The 17,946-nt window shown below is 59.0% G+C and overlaps 2 protein-coding genes across 5 annotated transcripts; both read right to left on the reverse strand.

Moving 5' to 3' along the window:
• Window positions 1–9,982: 9,982 nt before the first annotated feature.
• JOSD2 (Josephin domain containing 2) lies at window positions 9,983–13,855 on the reverse strand. 3 transcript variants are annotated; one of them, XM_027617372.2, is made up of 5 exons: window positions 13,675–13,853; window positions 12,968–13,133; window positions 11,350–11,475; window positions 10,378–10,572; window positions 9,983–10,272 (listed from the first exon to the last, which is right to left on the reverse strand). In XM_027617372.2, exons 2-5 carry the CDS (start codon window positions 13,111–13,113, stop codon window positions 10,173–10,175), a joined length of 567 nt encoding a protein of 188 aa, XP_027473173.1. In that variant the 5' UTR covers window positions 13,114–13,133; window positions 13,675–13,853; the 3' UTR covers window positions 9,983–10,172. The 3 variants fall into 3 exon arrangements, with proteins under 3 accessions (XP_027473173.1, XP_027473174.1, XP_027473175.1); XM_027617373.1 differs by having other exon boundaries at window positions 13,717–13,848; XM_027617374.1 differs by lacking the exon at window positions 11,350–11,475 and having other exon boundaries at window positions 13,675–13,855.
• A 334-nt stretch (window positions 13,856–14,189) lies between these two features.
• ASPDH (aspartate dehydrogenase domain containing) lies at window positions 14,190–17,122 on the reverse strand. 2 transcript variants are annotated; one of them, XM_027617329.2, is made up of 7 exons: window positions 16,244–17,121; window positions 15,820–15,964; window positions 15,490–15,574; window positions 15,238–15,387; window positions 14,935–15,155; window positions 14,710–14,864; window positions 14,190–14,350 (listed from the first exon to the last, which is right to left on the reverse strand). In XM_027617329.2, the coding sequence occupies exons 1-7, from the start codon at window positions 16,320–16,322 to the stop codon at window positions 14,307–14,309; spliced, it is 879 nt and encodes a 292-aa protein (XP_027473130.1). In that variant the 5' UTR covers window positions 16,323–17,121; the 3' UTR covers window positions 14,190–14,306. The 2 variants fall into 2 exon arrangements, with proteins under 2 accessions (XP_027473130.1, XP_027473129.1); XM_027617328.2 differs by having other exon boundaries at window positions 14,212–14,864; window positions 16,244–17,122.
• Between the last annotated feature and the right edge of the window lie 824 nt (window positions 17,123–17,946).

The raw sequence follows: 17,946 nt of genomic DNA on the forward strand, positions 1-17,946 counted from the left end.
AGAGAGAGCGTGAGAGCGAGAGAGTCTGAGGAAGCCTGAGAGAGAAAGTGAGAGGATCAGAGAGATATTGAGAGTCTGAGAGAATCTGAGAGAGAGAGAGAGAGTCTGAGGGAGTCTGAGAGATGGAGAGAGTCTGAGAGAGTCAGAGTCCGAGACAGAGTGTGTGTATGAGAGAAAATCTGAGAGAGTGTGTGAGATAATCTGAGTGAAAGAGTCTGAGAGAGTCACAGAGTGAGAGAGAGAGTCTGAAAGAGTCTGAAAAAGAGTGAGAAAGTGTCAGAGTCAGAGAGTCTGAGAGTCTGAGTGAGACACAGAGTCTGAGAGAGAGTCTGAAAGTCTGAGAAAGAGGGTGAGAGTCTGAGAGTAAGAGAATCTGAGAGAGTCAGAGAAAGAGAGAGTCTGAGGAAGTCTGAGAGAGAGAGTGAGAGCGAGAGAATCAGAGAGCGTGAGAGTGAGAGAGTTAGAGGAAATCTGAGAGAGTCTGAGAGAGAATGAGAGAATCAGAGAGAGTCTGAGGAGAGACAGAGTCTGAGTGAAAGAGAGAGTGAGAGAGTGTGTGTGTGAGTCTGAAAGAGAGAGAGAGTGTGTGAGAGAGAATCTGAGTGAGAGTCTGAGAGTCACAGAGTGAGAGACAGAGTCTGAGTGAGAGTCTGAAAAAGAGAGAGAGTGAGAGACAGAGTGAGAGACAGAGTCTGAGTGAGAGTCTGAAAAAGAGAGAGAGTGTCAGAGAGTCTGAGAGTCAGAGTGAGAGTCTGAGACACAGAGTCTGAGAAAGAGGGTGAGAGAGAGTCTGAGGAAGTCAGAGAGAGAGAAAGAGAGAGTCTGAAAGAGAGAGAGTGAGTCTGAGGAAGTCAGAGAATCAGAGAGAGAGCGTGAGAGCGAGAGAGTCTGAGGAAGTCAGAGAGAAAGTGAGAGAATCAGAGATATTGAGAGTCTGAGAGAATCTGAGAGAGAGAGAGAGAGTCTGAGGGAGTCTGAGAGAAGGAGAGAGTCTGAGAAAGTCAGAGAGAGTCTGAGAAAGAGTCTGAGAGATGGAGAGAGTCTGAGAGAGAGTCTGAGACAGAGTGTGTGTATGAGAGAAAATCTGAGAGAGTGTGTGAGATAATCTGAGTGAAAGAGTCTGAGAGAGTCACAGAGTGAGAGAGAGAGAGTCTGAAAGAGTCTGAAAAAGAGTGAGAAAGTGTCAGAGTCTGAGAGTCTGAGTGAGACACAGAGTCTGAGAGAGAGTCTGAAAGTCTGAGAAAGAGGGTGAGAGTCTGAGAGTAAGAGAATCCGAGAGAGAGTCAGAGAAAGAGAGTCTGAGGAAGTCTGAGAGAGAGTGAGAGCGAGAGAATCAGAGAGAGAGCGTGAGAGTGAGAGAGTTAGAGGAAATCTGAGAGTCTGAGAGAGAATGAGAGAATCAGAGAGAGTCTGAGAGTGAGAGAGTCTGAGAAAGTCAGAAACAGAGAGAGAGTCTGAGAGAGAGTCTGAGAAAGTGAGAGAATCAGAGAGGGAGAGAGTTTGAGAGACTCAGAGTTTGAGAGAGTTTGAGAAACAGATAGAGTGAGAGCGAGAGTGTCTGAGGAAGTCTGAGCATCTGAGTCTGAGAAAGAAAGTGAGAGGATCAGAGAGAGATTGAGAGTCTGAGTCTGAGAGAGAGAGTCCGAGGGAATCAGAGAGGGAGAGGGAGTCTGAGAGAGAGAGTTTGAGAGAAAGAGAGTCTGAGAGAGGGAGAGTCTGAGAAAGAGTCTGAGAAAGTCTGAGAGAGTCTGAGAAAGAGTCTGAGAGAAGGAGAGAGTCTGAGAAAGTCAGAGAGAGTCTGAGAAAGAGTCTGAGAGATGGAGAGAGTCTGAGAGAGAGTCTGAGACAGAGTGTGTGTATGAGAGAAAATCTGAGAGAGTGTGTGAGATAATCTGAGTGAAAGAGTCTGAGAGAGTCACAGAGTGAGAGAGAGAGTCTGAAAGAGTCTGAAAAAGAGTGAGAAAGTGTCAGAGTCTGAGAGTCTGAGAGTCTGAGTGAGACACAGAGTCTGAGAGAGAGTCTGAAAGTCTGAGAAAGAGGGTGAGAGTCTGAGAGTAAGAGAATCCGAGAGAGAGTCAGAGAAAGAGAGTCAGAGAGCGTGAGAGTGAGAGAGTTAGAGGAAATCTGAGAGAGTCTGAGAGAGAATGAGAGAATCAGAGAGAGTCTGAGAGTGAGAGAGTCTGAGGAAGTCTGAGCGTCTGAGAGAGAGAATCAGAGAGGGAGAGAGAGTCTGAGAGAGGGAGAGAGTCTGAGAAAGTCAGAAACAGAGAGAGAGTCTGAGAGAGAGTCTGAGAAAGTGAGAGAATCAGAGAGGGAGAGAGTTTGAGAGAGTCAGAGTTTGAGAGAGTTTGAGAAACAGATAGAGTGAGAGCGAGAGTGTCTGAGGAAGTCTGAGCATCTGAGTCTGAGAAAGAAAGTGAGAGGATCAGAGAGAGATTGAGAGTCTGAGTCTGAGAGAGAGAGTCCGAGGGAATCAGAGAGGGAGAGGGAGTCTGAGAGAGAGAGTTTGAGAGAAAGAGAGTCTGAGAGAGGGAGAGTCTGAGAAAGAGTCTGAGAAAGTCTGAGAGAGAGAGAGAGTCTGAGGAGAGTTTGAGACAGTCTGAGAGAGAGTCTGAGAAAGAGAGTCTGAGAGAGGGAGAGAGAGAGTCTGAGAAAGTCTGAGAGAATCAGAGAGGGAGAGTGTGACAGGGAGAGAGAGAGTCTGAGAGAGAGAAAGAGTCTCAAAGTCTGAGAGAGTGAGAGAGAAATAGAGTCTGAGAAAGAAAAATTCTGAGAGAGAGTCTAAGAAAATCAGGGAGAGAGAGAGAGAGAGAGAGTTTGAGAGAGAGAGAAGTCTGAGAGAGGGAGAGTCTGAGAGAGTCTCAGAAAGTCTGAGAGAGTCTGAGAGAGAAAGAGTCTGAAAGTTTGAGAGAGTCTGAGAAAGTCAGAGGGAAAGTTTGAGACAGTCAGAGAGAGAAAGAGTGTCTGAGAGAGGGAGAGAGAGTCCGAGAGAATCAGTGAGGAAGAGTTTGAGAGAGGGAGAGTCTGAGAGAGTTTAGAAAGTCTGAGAGAGACAGAAATAGAAAGTCTGAGTCTGAGAGAGAGAAAGAGAGAGTCTGAGGAAGTCTGAGAAAAAAGAGAGAGAAAGTGAGAGAGAGAGTCTAAGAGAATCAGAGAGAGGGACAGAGAGTTTGAGAAAGTCAGAGAGGGAGAGGGAGTTTGAGAGAGAGAGTCTGAGGAAGTCTGAGAAATTCTGAGTCTGAGAGAGAAAGAGAGAGTCTGAGAAAGTCTGAGAGAGAGAGAGAGGGAACGGACAAGAGAATTGTGGTGGGACAGACACTCAGATCGAGGGAGAGGGAGAGAGAGCAAGGGAGGCCGGCAGGCAAGTTCTTTCCCCTTCTGACTCTCAGTTTCCTTATCTGCTGCTCCAGGTGGTGAGAGCCTGGCAGCCAGCAGCTTGGCGGGGAGAGGTAGTAACTCATGGCTTGACGGCCAGAAGAATCAGCGCCTCCTCCAGTGGGCACTTGCTGCCTCCCGTGTTCTGTTCTAGGACTTTCTATCTTTCTTTCTTGGTCTTGACTCAGTCCCCTGGTCCCTCCCCTACACCAGAGAGTGGCTATTATCCACACTTTTTTTTTTTTTTCCTAATGAAGAAATAAAATTGGAGCTGAAATCTGTTGTCACCATCACTGTGAGGAGGAGACGATCTGCTGCTTCTCCAGTGGTGGTGACAGAGACTCCTAGTGTAGCCCTAAATCCCTTCTGCCTGGAAAGTTCAGAGCTTCCACTACTAAGAAGGAACAAAAAGAGAGAGGAAGCCGGTGGAGTAGAAGGGGCAGGGCAGAACAGAAGGTTTAATGAGAGGTGTCAGTGTGTGTAAACTACCTAGCACATAGTCGGTGCTCAATTAGTGCCCCTTCCCTTTTCTGTTGGAGAGCACTGAGAGCAGGAGGGAACAGAAGAGGCAGCAGAGAGGAAGGGAAAGGGGGAAGGAGAGTGTGAGGAGGGGAGGCTGCGCTTTATAGAGAGCTCAGCACCCAGTAGGTGCTCCATAAATGCCCATTCCAGTCTTTGGGAGAGAGGAGACAAGTCAGAAAGAAGGTGAAGAAACCACCTTAGAGGAAAAATGGGAGGAAAAACAGCCTAAGGGGAGAGAGTCATTGAGGGAAATTGCTGGGCATACAGTAGGTGTTTATTAAGTGTTCTTTCCCCAGGAGAAACAAGAAAGACAGGGAGGGGAAGCTCCAGCCAAGAGAATGAATAGGAGAAGCTGTGAAGGAAGGAGACAGTATATGTAAAGCAGTGGGCACACAGTAGGTGCTTAATACATGCCCATTTCCCTCCTTGGCAGTGAGCACAGAAAAAGCAGCCAGGAGGAGGGAAGAAAGCAGAGAGGAAGAGAGAAGGAAGAACAGGGCCTGTGAGGCAAACAATGACAGACAGTGTATATGAAGGAGCAGCACACAGTAGGTGCCTAGCACATGCCTATTTCCTCTCCCAGGAGAGAGCAGACAGGGCAGAGAAGAGGGGAGAAGCTGGAGGAGAGAAGGGGCCCAGGAGAAGAAATGAAGAAAAGAGAGTGTTTGTAGGTTAGGCTGTGGGTACATAGGAAGCACTCAATAAATGCACATTGACTTCCTAGGGGGAGAGAGAGAAGGGGGAAAGGAAGGTGCAGGCACAGGAAAAGGGAAAGAAAGTTTGGCCGAGGAGGTTGAGGCCGGCAGGCCAGAAGGGTGGAGGTAACCTCGAGAAGAACTGGCAAAGGAGAGGACGCACACACGCACAGGCAAATCACGGGGCACGCAGGAGGTGCTCTGTAAATGCTTGTTCTCTAACCTCCAGGGGGCCTAGGGAACACAGGGAAGGGAGAAGCTGGCAGAGGGAGAGGGACCGGGAGAAAGAGGCAAGAGGAGGTGAGATGGGATGTTAATTGCCTGGCATACAGTAGGTGCACCATAGTTGCCTGTTTCCCCAAGAAAGAGCAGATGGAGCAGAAATGAAGGAACAGGGAGAATTGAGGGGGAGGGGAGCGTAAGGAGATTGGCATACAATAGGTGCTCGATAAATGCCCATTTCATGCCCTGGCAAAGAGCAGAAAGCAGAGGGTAGCAGAGACCACAGGTCAGTGAAATGGGAGGGTGAGAGGAGAGGAGAGAAAGCACAGGCAATTGGTTGTCATACCATAGGTGCTCAGTAAATGTCTGTTCCTTGTCTTGGAAGAGAGCAGAGAGCCCAGAAAGACAAGGAGGGGGCGGAGGAGAGAAGAGAAAGGAAGAAGGTATGAGGAAGGGAGAGTAGATGTGTAAACTACCCGGCACACAGTAGGTGTTCGCTATGTGTCCGTTCCCTCCCCTCCCCCACCCCGAGGGAGCAGAAAGTCAGAAAGGAGGGGCAATCAGGAGAGAGGCAAGAAAGGAATTGGGGGAGAAAAAAGTATAGCAAGAGAGGAGACAGTTTGTAAATTTCCTGGCACACAGTAGGTGCTCCACAGATGTGCATTCTCTTCCCAGGAGACCAGGCAGATCAGGAAGAAGTGCAAGGAATCAGGGTGGAAGGGACGGGAGAGCAAGAGTATAAGGTGCAGAGGCGGTGTATGGAAATTGCCCGGCAAACACTAGGAACTTTAAAAAATGCCTGTTTCCTCCAAGAATGGGAGCCAGAAGCTTAGGAGGAACAGCAGAGGACACAGAGGAAGGGGCCGGGGAGACCAGAGGGTGCCGGAGGAGGGAAGGAGGCATTTCAGGTGCATACGGCAGGTGCTCCGGAAATGCTTGTCCCCTTCCCTGGCAAAGCAGAAAGCAGGCTGGGAGGTCAGAAGGAGGAGGGCGAGGGAGAAGGGAAGGGGGAGTCTGAGGGTAGAGGCCAAAGCCAGGCCTCCTGGTGGCCGCCCCTCCCCTGGGGCCCCGGCCCACCCTCCAGCTGCCCAACTGGAGTCCGGACCAGGACAAGGGAGCATTGTCCAGGCCTGGCTCGGCCTGGGGACGGGGAAGGGCTGCTGTGTCTGGGGGCGGGGCGCTGCCTGGGCTCGGAGTCACTCTGTGTCTCTGCATCTCCCCATCTCGCCGTGTGCGTCTCTGAGTCTCTGTGCCCCGCCGTCCCACCGTCTCCCCTCTCTAAGTCCGTGGCCCCCTGTTCAGGTCTCTGTTTCACCGTCTCTGGCTCCCCCTCCCTGCGTCCGTATTTCTCTCTCTGCCCAGTCTCTCGGTCTGTCTCTCAGGCTGTTTCTTGCAGGCTCTGGGAGGGAGGACGGGGCCTGGCCGCGGGGGTCGGAGGCGGACGAGCGAGAGTGAGGGCCGAACAGCTTTATTGAGCAGAGACGCGGCGGAGGGCCTGGAGGCCTCCGTGGGGAGCGTGGGGGGGGGGGGGAGGCGAGGGGCGATGGCAGGGCCACGAGACAGAGGGACTGTGTCTGCGACAGAGGGGACGAGGGGCGGTGAGGGGAGAGGCAGAGACACGAAAGAGAAAGGGAGAGAGAGACTGAGGCCAGGGGAAGTGGGGGGAGGGACGGAGAGACGGGAGAAGGGAGAGACATGGGCGGGAGGAAGAGACAGCGATGGAGAGAGATGGAAAGAGAAAGAGAGAGAGAAGGAAGGGAGACCAAAAGAGACAAAGGAAGGCCAGGGAGCAGGCGAGAGACGAGGGAGAGAGGCAAGGGAGGGCAGGCAGAGATCTGGAGATGGGGGGGGATGCAGAGCGAAAGGGACAGAAATGGGAGGAAACAGAGAAGACAGAGGGAGAGAGAGACAGAAGGAAGGAACGGCCGGGGCAGGGGAGAGAGACAGACAGATGCGGAGAGAAGGGGGCAGGCAGGGAGACGGGACAGAGAGAGGGAGAGAGGAGAGAGAGAGAGAGAGAGAGAGAGAGAGAGAGAGAGAGAGAGAGAGAGAGAGGACCCAGCCCTGGGCGGCCGGTGGGGAAGTCGAGGAAGGAGCGCGGTCCCTCTCACCTGACATCGGCGGCGGCCGCCCCCCAGGCCCATCTGGGCAATTTAAGGGGCGCGTTGGGGGTGGGACCACCCCCCTCCCCACCGCCTTATCTGGTCAGCCCTGGGCTGCAAGAGCTAAATCGGGCCTCAGCTGTCAGCACCGGGGTGTGAGGGACAGTTGTCACCCCACCCTGCACCTGCTGCGTGACTGCAGCCTCCCCCCTGCGCCCAGAGGCCGCTGCGGGTCTGCGTGGCGCGCCCCCGGCGGGGAGCCCCTCACTCCCCGGAGCCCGGAGCCGGCCCGAGTCAGGCCTGGTTCCTGTGGGGCTGCGGCGGCCCCCGCAGGTGGGAGTTAGTGAGGGTGCAGGGGGCATACTGCGCGGTGCGGGGCGAAGAGTAAGGGCGCTGTCAGCCTGCGGGCCCGGCAGCCTGGGCTCTGACCAGTGCAGAGCAGGAGGGGTTGGCGCCCGAGGGGGGCTGAGAGCAGGAGGGGAGGGAGGGCCCGGACCCCCGCCCCCTCCCCAAGGTCCCAGCCTGGCGCTGCGGCTCCTCACTGCGACCATATTAGGCCACGGCTGAGGTGGCACCTGGGGAGGCCACTCAGGCCCAAGAATAGAAACACTCAGGGTGTCCCGCCAGGCTGTCTGGGACCGCAGGGGACCGGCGACAGGCACAGAGGGCAGGAGGGGGCCCCAGAGGGCCCAGGGAGACAGAAGCTGAGAAAGACACGGAAACATCCAAAAAAGGGAGACCAAGAGAGGGACAGAGGAGTCAGAGACCCAGGTGTGGGAGAGCGAGCAAGCTGGAGAGGCACAGAGGGGACAGGGCGGGGTGTGGGGACCTGACGGTTGGGGTGTCCTGCTGTTTGACTCTTTCCTTTACAAGTTGGCCTTTGACCCCCAGAAGTCCTGGGACCCCGAACCCGCCAAGCCCAAGTCCCAGCATCACCCGCTGGCCTTACAAGCGTGCTGCTGTGTCTGCACCCCAGTCGTCTGCGGGCCCTACCTGCCTCTCCCTGCCCGTGGCCTCCCTGTGTCTCCCGGTCCCCCGTTTCTGCCCACCCCTAAAAGGGCACCCCACTTTTGCCCAAGCCCCACTCTACCTGCTTACCTCCCTGGGCTCACACACACTCATGCCTCCTGGAACAGGCCCGAGACCCCTGAAGCCATCTGCGGAGCCCCTGACCCGGGGGCCCCCTCCCCTGATGTCACCTGGTCTGTCACATCCCTTACATCCTGCTGAGCTCGGTGCCTCCACCAAATCCCAAACCCCTCCTCATCTGTTGGGGGTGGTCCCACTGTCCCAGGGTCCTAGGGCCAGATGCCTGGGTGCTTCTTTCTTCCTCCTCGGTCTGCCCCCAGAGCCCACCAGAGCAGAGCCGCTCGGACCCCCCGTGCCCCTCCCCTCCCTCCCCAGGGCCCAGGCTCAGGCCTCCATCCTCTCCCATCTGGACCCTCAGCCTCCTCCCGGGCCTCCCAGCGTCTGGGCTGTCCCCATACCGCCCGCCCCCGAGGGTGCTTTCTGAGCCCAGGACTGACCAGCTGCACCCCTCGTGGCCCCCACCCACTGTCCTGGACAAGGTCCAGCCCTCAGCGCCCCCTTGGAGGCCCTGTGGCCTGAGGCCTGGCGGGGACCCACCCTGATCCCTCAGCCCCTGGTCAGTGACCGGTAGCGACTGCCCCCCTTGTATTGCAGATCTCATTCGGCTATTTCCCATTCTGGAACGGCCCGCTTCCCTCTCACTGCCCCTTTGGAGAGGCCCCCTCAGCCTTCTGGAGCCAGTACCCCCAGGTCCCCTCATCTTCCTCTGGCTCCCTGGAGGTCCCCCTTAAAGCCTACCCCCCTGAACTGGGACTGGAGGGGGGCCTCCCGTGCCCTTGTGTCTTCCTCCCAGCCTGAGAGCAAGCGCCTGCCTTCATCTGCGGAGGTTCCTCCAGACCCGGAGGTAGGACCAGGGGAGCCATGTGAATGGCCGACAGGACAAGGAAGCTACAGCAAGGGACAGCAGGCCCTGGGGAAGGACACAGAACAGGAGGGGTTCCTGCTCAGGTGAGAACCTGATGGGAGCCCATCCTCCTCCTGCTCAAATCCCTGAGGGACCGTCTTCTTCCTTTGTTACCGCCCCGCCCCGCCTCACTCCAGCCACACCAGCCTCCTCAGGGCCTTTGCGCTGACTGTTCCCTCAGCCTGGAATGCCTTTCCTCCACGGCTCCACACGGCTCCCTCCTTCCTCTTCTTCCAGTTGTGGCTCACATGGGGCCTCCTCGCCTCCTTGCCTCCTCGGTGAGGCCCACTGCCCTAAATGAATTCCAGCCACACTGTGCCGGCTTCTGTGGCTTAAAACAGCACACATTTATTCTCTTACACCCGCGGAGGTCAGAAGTCCCATGAGCCTCACTGGGCTGGAGTCAGGGTGTGGGCAGGGCTGGTTCCTCCTAAGGCCCTGGCCCAGTCTAGCCCCTCGGGATGCCTCCATTTCCCCTATCTGGCCCCTTCTCATCTCCAAAGCTGCGCGCCACGTAGCATCTCTGACCTGCTTCCTTCGTCAGGTCTCTTTCGGACTCTCCTCTCCTGCCTCCTCCTCCGCCTTTAAGGACCCTCACGATTGCCCGGGGCCCACCCGGATAATGCAGGGTCATTTCCCTGTTTTAAGGTCGGCGGATTAGCAACCTTTGTTCCCCTCCGCCATGTAACCGAACACGCTGGCAGCTTCCGGGGATCACGGTGTGGCCATCTCTTGGAGCCAGTGATGGAGTAGAATTGAGATTCAAGAAAGAAACTTGCTTTCTCCTCAGCACTTTATCCCACCGAACACTCTAGATTGTGTCCATCTGCTCCTGGTCTCTCCCCCTGGCTCATAAGGGCGGGGATTTGTGCTGTTTTCTGCTGTGCCCCGACGAGGAAACTAAGGCCCAGAGAGGTGGGTGACTCACACAAGCTGGCAAAGCTGGAAGGTGGTGGAGCATCTGAGCTCCCGGGGCCCCCCCACCCCCCGGAATTCCCGCCTGGCTAGCGAATGGCCTCTCTGCTCCGCGGGCCACCGAGGGAAAGGGGCGCCCCAGACAGATGCGGGCCAGGTCAGGAGCAAGTGAGCAGATTTATTGAGGCAGCAGCGGCCTTGAGGAACGGGCGGTGCGGAGAAGGGGTTGGGACCTCCGCGGGGTCCAGGAGGTGCGGGGCCTAGTCCTTCCCCGGCGCTCAGGGGCCAGACGCGGGTGCGCAGGGACCGCTCGGATGGACGGGTGGCCTGGTTCCCTCCTCCGAAGGGTCAGTCTGTCCGCAGCCAGCAGCCCTTTTCCTCTACCTCCTTGGTCACCACCAGCAGCACCTCGCACAGGCCCTGAGCCAGCGCGGCCGCCAGGAAAGCCCTGGGCAGAGAAATGAGGAGACTGAGGCCCGGGAGCCCACGTGTCGCCTCTGGGGGAGGGGGGCCTAGCGCCGGGGCCCCAGCCCCAGGGTCGCCCCCCCCTCACCTGACGCCGTCCTCGTCCCCCAGGACCTCGGGCGCCCGCAGCTTGGAGTCCAGGTTGTAGTAGATGCCACCCACCTGGCGGAGGGCCACCCAGTGCCGCCGGCGCACTGGCAGGGACAGCAGCCCCAGAGACATGGGTGACGGCAGGTTCAGGATCAGTCCCAGCACCTGGGGCAGGGCAAGCTGGGACAGGGGCCTGCATGGGAGGAGCACGGTCAGGGGCCCAGGCTTACCCATTGGCCCAAGGGTGCTGAACTTGTGGCCCCCAGGCTGGCGCGGCAGCAGCGGCCCCCCCGAGCCTGCCCAAGGACGCTCCTCACTCAGCGTGCCCTTCGTCTCCTTCCACTCACCCGATCACACGTGCACCCAAACCTCCCAGCCGTCTAGCGGCCACTCCCCACAGCCACCCATCTGTCGTCCACCCGAACATGATTCACCTACTGACATGACTGAACAGCCAGCCAGCCACCAACTCAACGACGTACCCACCATCCTCCAACTCCTCACCCACTCTTTACCCAGCTATCCAGCTCTCCGTCCATCTGTCCATCCGTCCGTCCATCCATCCAACTAACTATCCAACCACCTGTTTGCTATCCACTGCCTACCAGTTATCCATCTTTTATTCACTCAACCACTCACCCACCCCGTCAGCCAGCCGCCCACCTACTCAACACACCCAACCACCCATTTAACTATCCATTTAGTCACCAGGTTACCATCTGTCTACCCATCATCCACCCCTCGGCTCATCCTGTTGTCGATCCAGTCATTCACTCATCTTTCTACCATCTCCCAACCCATTAGTCTGCCACCCGTCCATCGTCCAGCCATGCCAGCCTTCCACCCATCTAGCCCTTCCTTCTTGCCTCCTGTCCGCCCACCCGTCTCCTGCTTTGTCTCCCACGGATACTGTCACACCGCACCCACTGTGCCGGGCTCAGCACACACGATGCAGCGCTCGGGGTCCCACCTCCTTCTGTCCCACCACACGGTGGCCAGGCCCAGCCCTTGCAGGGCGGCCATGATCACGTTGACATCATAGTTGCCGGTGCCCAGGAGGCTGCGATGGGGATTCAGCCGGGAGTCTGGGGCCAACCTGGTTGGGGGATGGTCAGACCTGAGTTGGGGGCCCCTGAAAAGGTCTCACCCTCCCCACAAAGCAGGAGAGTCCCAGGGTCCTTGAATCACCCAGCCTTTGGACTCTTCCCTTTGTTCAGCCGCATGGCTCATCAGCCCCAAGCCTGATTCCTCCTGTCCCCAGCTGTCTCTGCTCTGTCCTGGAGCCACATTTCCCAGCTCAGGCCTTGTCCTCCCCCACCGGGACCCTCTTCCGGCCTCCAGCCTCCCCTCCAATCCCAGGGGCTCTTTCCACGGCAGCTCCCCTGCTCCCAGCTTCCCCTGGTGCCCCGTCACCCAGGATAAAGTCTCATCCCCTCTGCTGGCCTTCGAGTCTCAGTCCCACCCCAGCCACCTGTCCTCAACCTGTCTCCTGCCTCCCAGCCTCTCCTCCAGCTATCCCCCAGCTCAGGAGGCCCACCCTGCCACCACTTGTCTTTTTGGGTCTTGCCTTCTCCGAACAGTGGCACCTTTGTTCTTTCTCTGGGCCCCTGGTGGGCTGGGCAGGGCAGGGGGAGGGGTTGGAGAGGGAAAATCTGTATTATTTTCCTGTGTATCTGTTTGCCTGGCCTCCCTCGGGGCAGGGCTCCTACTGGACTCGTCTCTGGGTCTCCAGCATGGATGGCCTCGGTGGAAAGGAGTTGATGGACTGCTGTTGTGAATGCCAGGGGAGATGAATAAATTCTAAAATAATTGGTCTGAGGGGCTGGGACTCTGCTTGAGGATGCTGCGGGGTCCACGGGAGGGCTGTAAACAAGAGTGGGGAGGCCGGGTCATCTCTGGGGGTAGCATCATGTGGGTTTACTGACAGGCGGAAGGATCCAGGAGATGATGGGCTTGGGCTAGGGCCGGGGCTATGGGGACGGAGAGGAGGAGACCAGGCAGAGCAGGAATGAAGAAGTGATGTTTGAAATCTTGCATAGTGAGGAGGAACATCCCAGGCTGCCAAGAGAAGGAAGTTGTTCCAGACAGAAAGAATAGCCCATGCAAAGGCCTAGAGGCATTGTAGCAGGGCTCATTCGGGGACTGGGGAGGACTGTGGTTTGGGGGTGCAGTGAGATATGATGCTGAAGAGAAAGATGGGGACCAGAGCATGCAGGGCTATTAGGCTGCAGTCCTTGGTACTTCTCCCAGGGCTGCCGGGGAGCCACATGAGGGCTGTGAGCAGGGGAGGGCAGGGTCAGCGCTGGGGCTGTGCAGAGCGTGGACGGGTGGAGAAAAAAATCCAGAAGCTGAGAGGCTGGAGGGGATGTGGGGATGAGGGTCCAGATAAGGGAAGGTGAGGCCTGAGCTGGGGCCATGGCCGTGGCCATGGCGAAGGGCAGGTGTGAGAGGCCCCATCTCCATCTCTCAGTCCCAGGGTTCCCCAGGCAGGTGATGGGGCGGCTCTGTCCCTGCCTCGCTGTGAGACCTAGTTGGTCGCTCTGCCCATGAGCCCCGCTTCTCCAGGGGTTAGGATGGGTGGCGGTCACCTCTTGCAGATTTCATCGGCAGCCTCCTGGCTAAAGAGCTGCTGCTGCAGAACGTTGTTGAGGGCGTGGACGGCACACAGCTCCAGGCGTTGCCGTTCGTGATAAACGGAGGGCAGGTTCGGCTGTGCTCCTGGGGCCTGGGACATGCCGCCCTCGCCCTCGGCTCCTGCTTGGGGGCGACGGAAGAAGGTACTGGGCCTGGGATCTGGAGGCCCAACCTGCCAGCAGGCCCTGGGGGCACTGCCATTGAGGTGGGGGCTCAGGGCAGCCTGAGGGACACTGGGGCCCTGACCCTGCTCCCCAGGCGCTCTCCTGGCAACCGGGTACCTCCATCCCCTATTGCTAAGAAAAGACTCTTCTACTCACCTAGTAACAGAGGACCACCCCCGCCACATCCCTAAGTGAAAGAGTCCCAGAGGCGGTCACCTAGCAAAGCCCCTCCCCTGTCCCTAGGTAACAGGCTCCCTCTCTGGTTACCTAGCAACAGAGTACCCTCTCCCCAACTAGGTAACAAGCTTCTCCTCCGGTTACTTAGCAATAGAGACATCTTCCTCCCCTGTTTCTAGGTAACAGGGTCTCCTCTAGTCGCCTAGCAACAGAAGACTCCCCTCTCCTCTCACAAGCAACAGCGTTCTCTGCTCCTGTCACTCGGCAACAGGGCCCCCTCCCCGGACACCAAGGAACAGAGCCCTTTCCCCGGCCCGTACCCCGACCGCGGCGCTCGCTCGTTGCCCGGCAACGCCCCTCACCCCGCCTGCCTCTCTGCTCCCCGAAACCAGAGGCTCCCGCATCCCCCTGGGCGGCGGCTGTGGGTTCCGAGTGCGGGGCAGGCAGCGCGGCGCTGACTGGCCAGGCCGGACGCACACAGCTCCCGGCGGCCCCCGCGTGCCGGACTACGTCTTCCGGCGGCCCCCGCGAGGGCAGCTTGGCTCGGAAGTCCAGTGTCGCCCCGAGAAGGCGGAACTGCAATTCCGTCGCCGCGGTGAATCCTGAAAATATGCCCTACAGAGGCCCCCGCCCCGCGCCTTCGCGCGCGGCCACGCCCCCTGGCGCTCAGAGGATTCTGGGAAATGTAGTGGGGGGAGGCTCTCGCGATAGCTTCCGGGCGCGTTGCTGCCGCGCGTGTGTGCTCGTCGTCTGCGGTGGCACCAATCCTGGTGTGAAGTTGCAGCGTGACGTCACAGGAGGGAAACAAGGGACCAGAGACACCAGGCCATGCAGGGAGAAGAGCCTCCAATGTTTACTGAGACAGGAGGGAGGTCGGGGGTAACCGGGGTCAGGGCCGTGGTGGGGGGACGTAAATGAGACGAAGATGTCCACCAGGGAAGGAGGAGGCTTCTCAGCAGAGATGGATCCCCGGCCTGGAGGGGAGCTGGCAGCAGCCTGCGGGGGAGATACAGGGAATAAAAGCCTGGGTTCGAGAGATGAGAGACAGACACCTGATGGGAGGGACAGACCAGGGTGGGGGGTGGAGGAAGACAGAGAAGGACCGAGACCCAGAGGGGGACGGAGACACACAGTGAGAGAGGTTATAGGCTCCCAGGGAGAGGAGGATACAGAAACTCAGAGAAAGGAGCTTTGGACAGAGATAGATCTGTCAAGATTCCCAAAACCGTGGAGTAGAAGGTGAAGGAGACACAGAAATAAAGATCAGTCAACTGAAGACAGACAGAACCAAACAGAGCCTGAGACCCAAGCTCGGCGGAGCACGGGGGCCCAGGGCTTGGGGAGAGGGGCCGCACCCAGGAGGCTGCGCCAGAAGGTGGTAACAGTGGCAGAGCCCGTGACAGCGCCTGGCTCCGCAGGATTCTCTCTGTGGGTGTGCACAGCAAACCTTCGTCCTGTGGGGCCCGGGGGTCCACTCAGCTCCACCTCCACCACATGCATGTCTGTGAGGCTGGGGCAAGCAGGGCGGTCAGTCTGGCTGGCCCGGCCCCAGCCTGAACCCCCCACACGCCTTCACTCACCTGAGATCAGCCACAAGCACCCCAACCACGCGATCAAAGCCCAGGCTGGGGGCGGCCAGTGCGGCGGCCGCCATGGTGTTGGAGTTGCGGGGGGCAAAGGGGCAGAGTCCCCGGACGGGGCCTTCATAGAGCACAGTGCGACGCCCAGTGCTGGGCACTGCAGCCAGTGGTCCCTCGAGCCGGAAGCCGTCGGGGTGCGTGGCCATGGTGACGCGAAGACTCTGGAAGTGACAGCCAGGGTGATGGGACTGGGGGTCTCTGTAGGCCCCCTCCGGTTCGCCTGGGAGCCCAGCGGGCCCTCACCTGGAGGCCCCCAGCTGTGTCCAATCTGGTGATGTCCTCAGTGCCCCACAGGGCCCCCCGGGCCACAAACACAGCATGGTTCCAGCGGTGCGAGGCCTCCAGGAGCTGCTGCTCCGTGGCCTGGTCAGCCAGGGCTGAGGGGGACCCCACCTGGGGTGGATGAAGGTGGGGAGGGGCTGAGGTCAGGGGGCAGATCCCACTTTAGGGCAGGGTGGGGTGGGGTGGGGCTGAGGCAGGCTGGGCAGGGCTCACCAGGAGATTGGCATGGCGCAGGATTTGTGCCCCAGATTCCTGGATTATTTTAGGATGGGCCACTTCCACCACAAGGTCAGGGTGCCTGGGAGAGGGGAGAGATGGGGGGCAGGGCCTTGGAGAGGTATTGGACCTTCCCTCCTCAGATTCCCTCAGAGTCTCTAGAGGCCTGTCACTCTTCACCCTGGCCTGCTAGGGGAAGCAGGATGGCCTGTCCTGTTTCACATTTGGCCCAGGGAGGGTGAGAGACTCGCCTGAGATCACAGCACCTAAGTGAGGCCAGAACAGGAGCTTCAGGGAGACCCAGTCTTTCATGGTGGGATCACTGACCTCTCCCCAAGAGCAGCAAGGTTCTGGAGCTGCAGGGAAGGGGGCACACTCCCTGCCATTCGCCCCGGGTCACGATTCCAGACAAAAACAAGTTCTAGGCCCAGGTCTGGTCCCTGAGTCAGCAGGTGAGAAACAAGGGACTGTCCTGGAGAGAGGGAGGGAGATTCAGTGAGAGTGCGACAGAGACCCAGAGGGAGGGGGACAGAGACCCAGAGAGAGGGGGTCAGGGCCTTGGGGGGGGGGGACAGGGACCCAGAGGGAGGGGGTGGGGCCCCGTGGTGGGAAGTGGATGGTGCTCAGGCAGACACAGGCAGAGCCAGGGTGCAGATAGACACACATGAAAGTGTGTTTGTGGAGGACAAAGGGCTTTGGGGGCTTCAGGAAGGGGCCTGGGGAAGAGGCCCCAAGAGGGTCAGTGACTCACCAAGGCGGCCGTAGCCCACCACCCCTACCCTCCTCGGGACCCCGTCGAGAGCCATGCCCTTGAATCTGGTGGTCTGCATGAGGCCTGAGCTCTGTCAGCTGCTCACTGCCCCCCTCCCCTCGAGGCCTGGGCAGTGGCTGATCTTTGGACATTTGACCCTTGATCCTCTCCAGAACCTTCCCCCTTCCCCACAGCGGCCCAGTGGAGATGGTGCAGGTTTGCTGGGGGTGGGGGGTGGGGGTGAGGATTCTGGGGCAGTGGGCACGATGACTTGGGGTTCCAGGGCCCTGCGTTGGCCCCCACTATACCCAGACCCTTCCTTCCCTGCTTTCCACCCTCCTCCCTTCCTGCTGATGTGGAAAATTTCCTCTGCAGTCCCCAGCCCCCCTTTCTGGCCAGGCAGGTTGTCATGGAAACTGCATCCTGCTTGGGATGGGGGTAGAGAGGGTTGGGAGCGAGAGAGAGGAGATGCTGATGGGGACCCTGGGCTCCCAGTCTGTCCCTTGCTCCTGAGTTTCCGGTCCCCACCCTCAGGCCTGCTACCCACCCCCCAACCCCATGTCTCAGCACCGGTGTTTCTCGTCAACATTCCTCCTCCATCTTTTCCTCCCTTGATTCTGTCCCTGACTCTCTCCCTCCATCCTGTCGCTGTCTCCGGGCCTCTCTCCCTGGACCTCCAGCCCTCCAGCCCCGCCCCGCCTTCTCTGGGCTGGCTGCCATTCTGTCCCCAGCTGGGCCAGGCCCGCATTTCCTCCCCACCCCAAGTTCCCAGGGAGGCCTGGCCTGGCCGCGCCCGTCTCCCACAGGCAGCAGGAGCTGGAGCCCGGCCCAACCCAGCCCTGTCGCCCCTGCCCCCAGCCCGGCTCCAGTCCGGTCGCCCATCAGTGCACCTTGACTCCTCAGCTTTCATCCACCCCTCTCCCAGCCACGATGCCACCAGCCCCCCAATACCGCACTCTCTCACTCCCACACCCCGCCCACCTCCCCACCTCCCACTGTCCACACGGAGAAGTCCGTGAGGCCCGCGGAGGTCCTGAGGTTCCCCCCAAATGAGGCCCAGCCAAGGCGCCCTGCAGGTGCCTGGCATCAGAGACCGCGGAGGCTGCAGCGGCGGTGCGGCTCCCTGCCCCCAGCCACCACCTGGTACCCGCTGCAGTATTGCCATGGCAACCAGGATCGCGCTGAAAAGAGGACGGGAGAGAAAGAGACCATGAAAGGGAGCGACGGGGAGCCGGGCTCTGAGAGTCCCAGGTCGACAGGCAGGAGCAGACAGACGCAGACGGGGCCAGAGACCCCAGACGGCCATCGCGGCAGAGGCGGGCGGATGTCGGGCCCCTAAGGGAAGAATGTGCTTTAGGAGGAGTCCCAGGTGGGGTAGTCATGAGACGCTGTGGCGCACAGGCAGCCAGAGAAGGGGGCACAGAGCACACAGGGCCCAGGCCTGCCGGGGGCGGAGGGGGGGGGGGCCCGGCTGCGCCGAGGGGAAGAGGAGGGCGCAGCCCTGCCTGTCCATGGGCCGCGTCGGCCGGGAGCAGCCCCGAGTGGACCCTTTGCTTCCTTCAGCCTGTGCGGGGCTCAACAGCCCAAGACGGCAGCCCTGGCGGGTCCCACCAGCAGCCACCCGCCCGTCCTGGCCGACCCCTGGGGTTCGCTCCCACCTGCTGGCTCCTGTTCCCTCCTGCCTCTGTGTAAGCAGGACGGCA

This window comes from Zalophus californianus, chromosome 17 (genome assembly GCF_009762305.2).
Source record: "Zalophus californianus isolate mZalCal1 chromosome 17, mZalCal1.pri.v2, whole genome shotgun sequence".
Taxonomy (NCBI): Eukaryota; Metazoa; Chordata; class Mammalia; order Carnivora; family Otariidae; genus Zalophus; species Zalophus californianus.

Excerpts from the sequence above, each read along its gene's own strand:
- JOSD2 (XM_027617372.2), bottom strand. The coding sequence starts at position 13,113 with ATGTCCCAGGCCCCAGGAGCACAGCCGAACCTGCCCTCCGTTTATCAC. Across the intron at positions 10,573-11,349 it reads GTGTGGTGGGACAGAAGGAG|GCCCCTGTCCCAGCTTGCCC; the intron begins GTGGGACCCCGA and ends CCTCCCATGCAG. Across the intron at positions 10,273-10,377 it reads GGGGACGAGGACGGCGTCAG|GGCTTTCCTGGCGGCCGCGC; the intron begins GTGAGGGGGGGG and ends TTCTCTGCCCAG.
- ASPDH (XM_027617328.2), bottom strand. The coding sequence starts at position 16,322 with ATGCAGACCACCAGATTCAAGGGCATGGCTCTCGACGGGGTCCCGAGG. Across the intron at positions 15,388-15,489 it reads TGCGCCATGCCAATCTCCTG|GTGGGGTCCCCCTCAGCCCT; the intron begins GTGAGCCCTGCC and ends CATCCACCCCAG. Across the intron at positions 14,865-14,934 it reads GTGCTTGTGGCTGATCTCAG|CCTCACAGACATGCATGTGG; the intron begins GTGAGTGAAGGC and ends TGCTTGCCCCAG.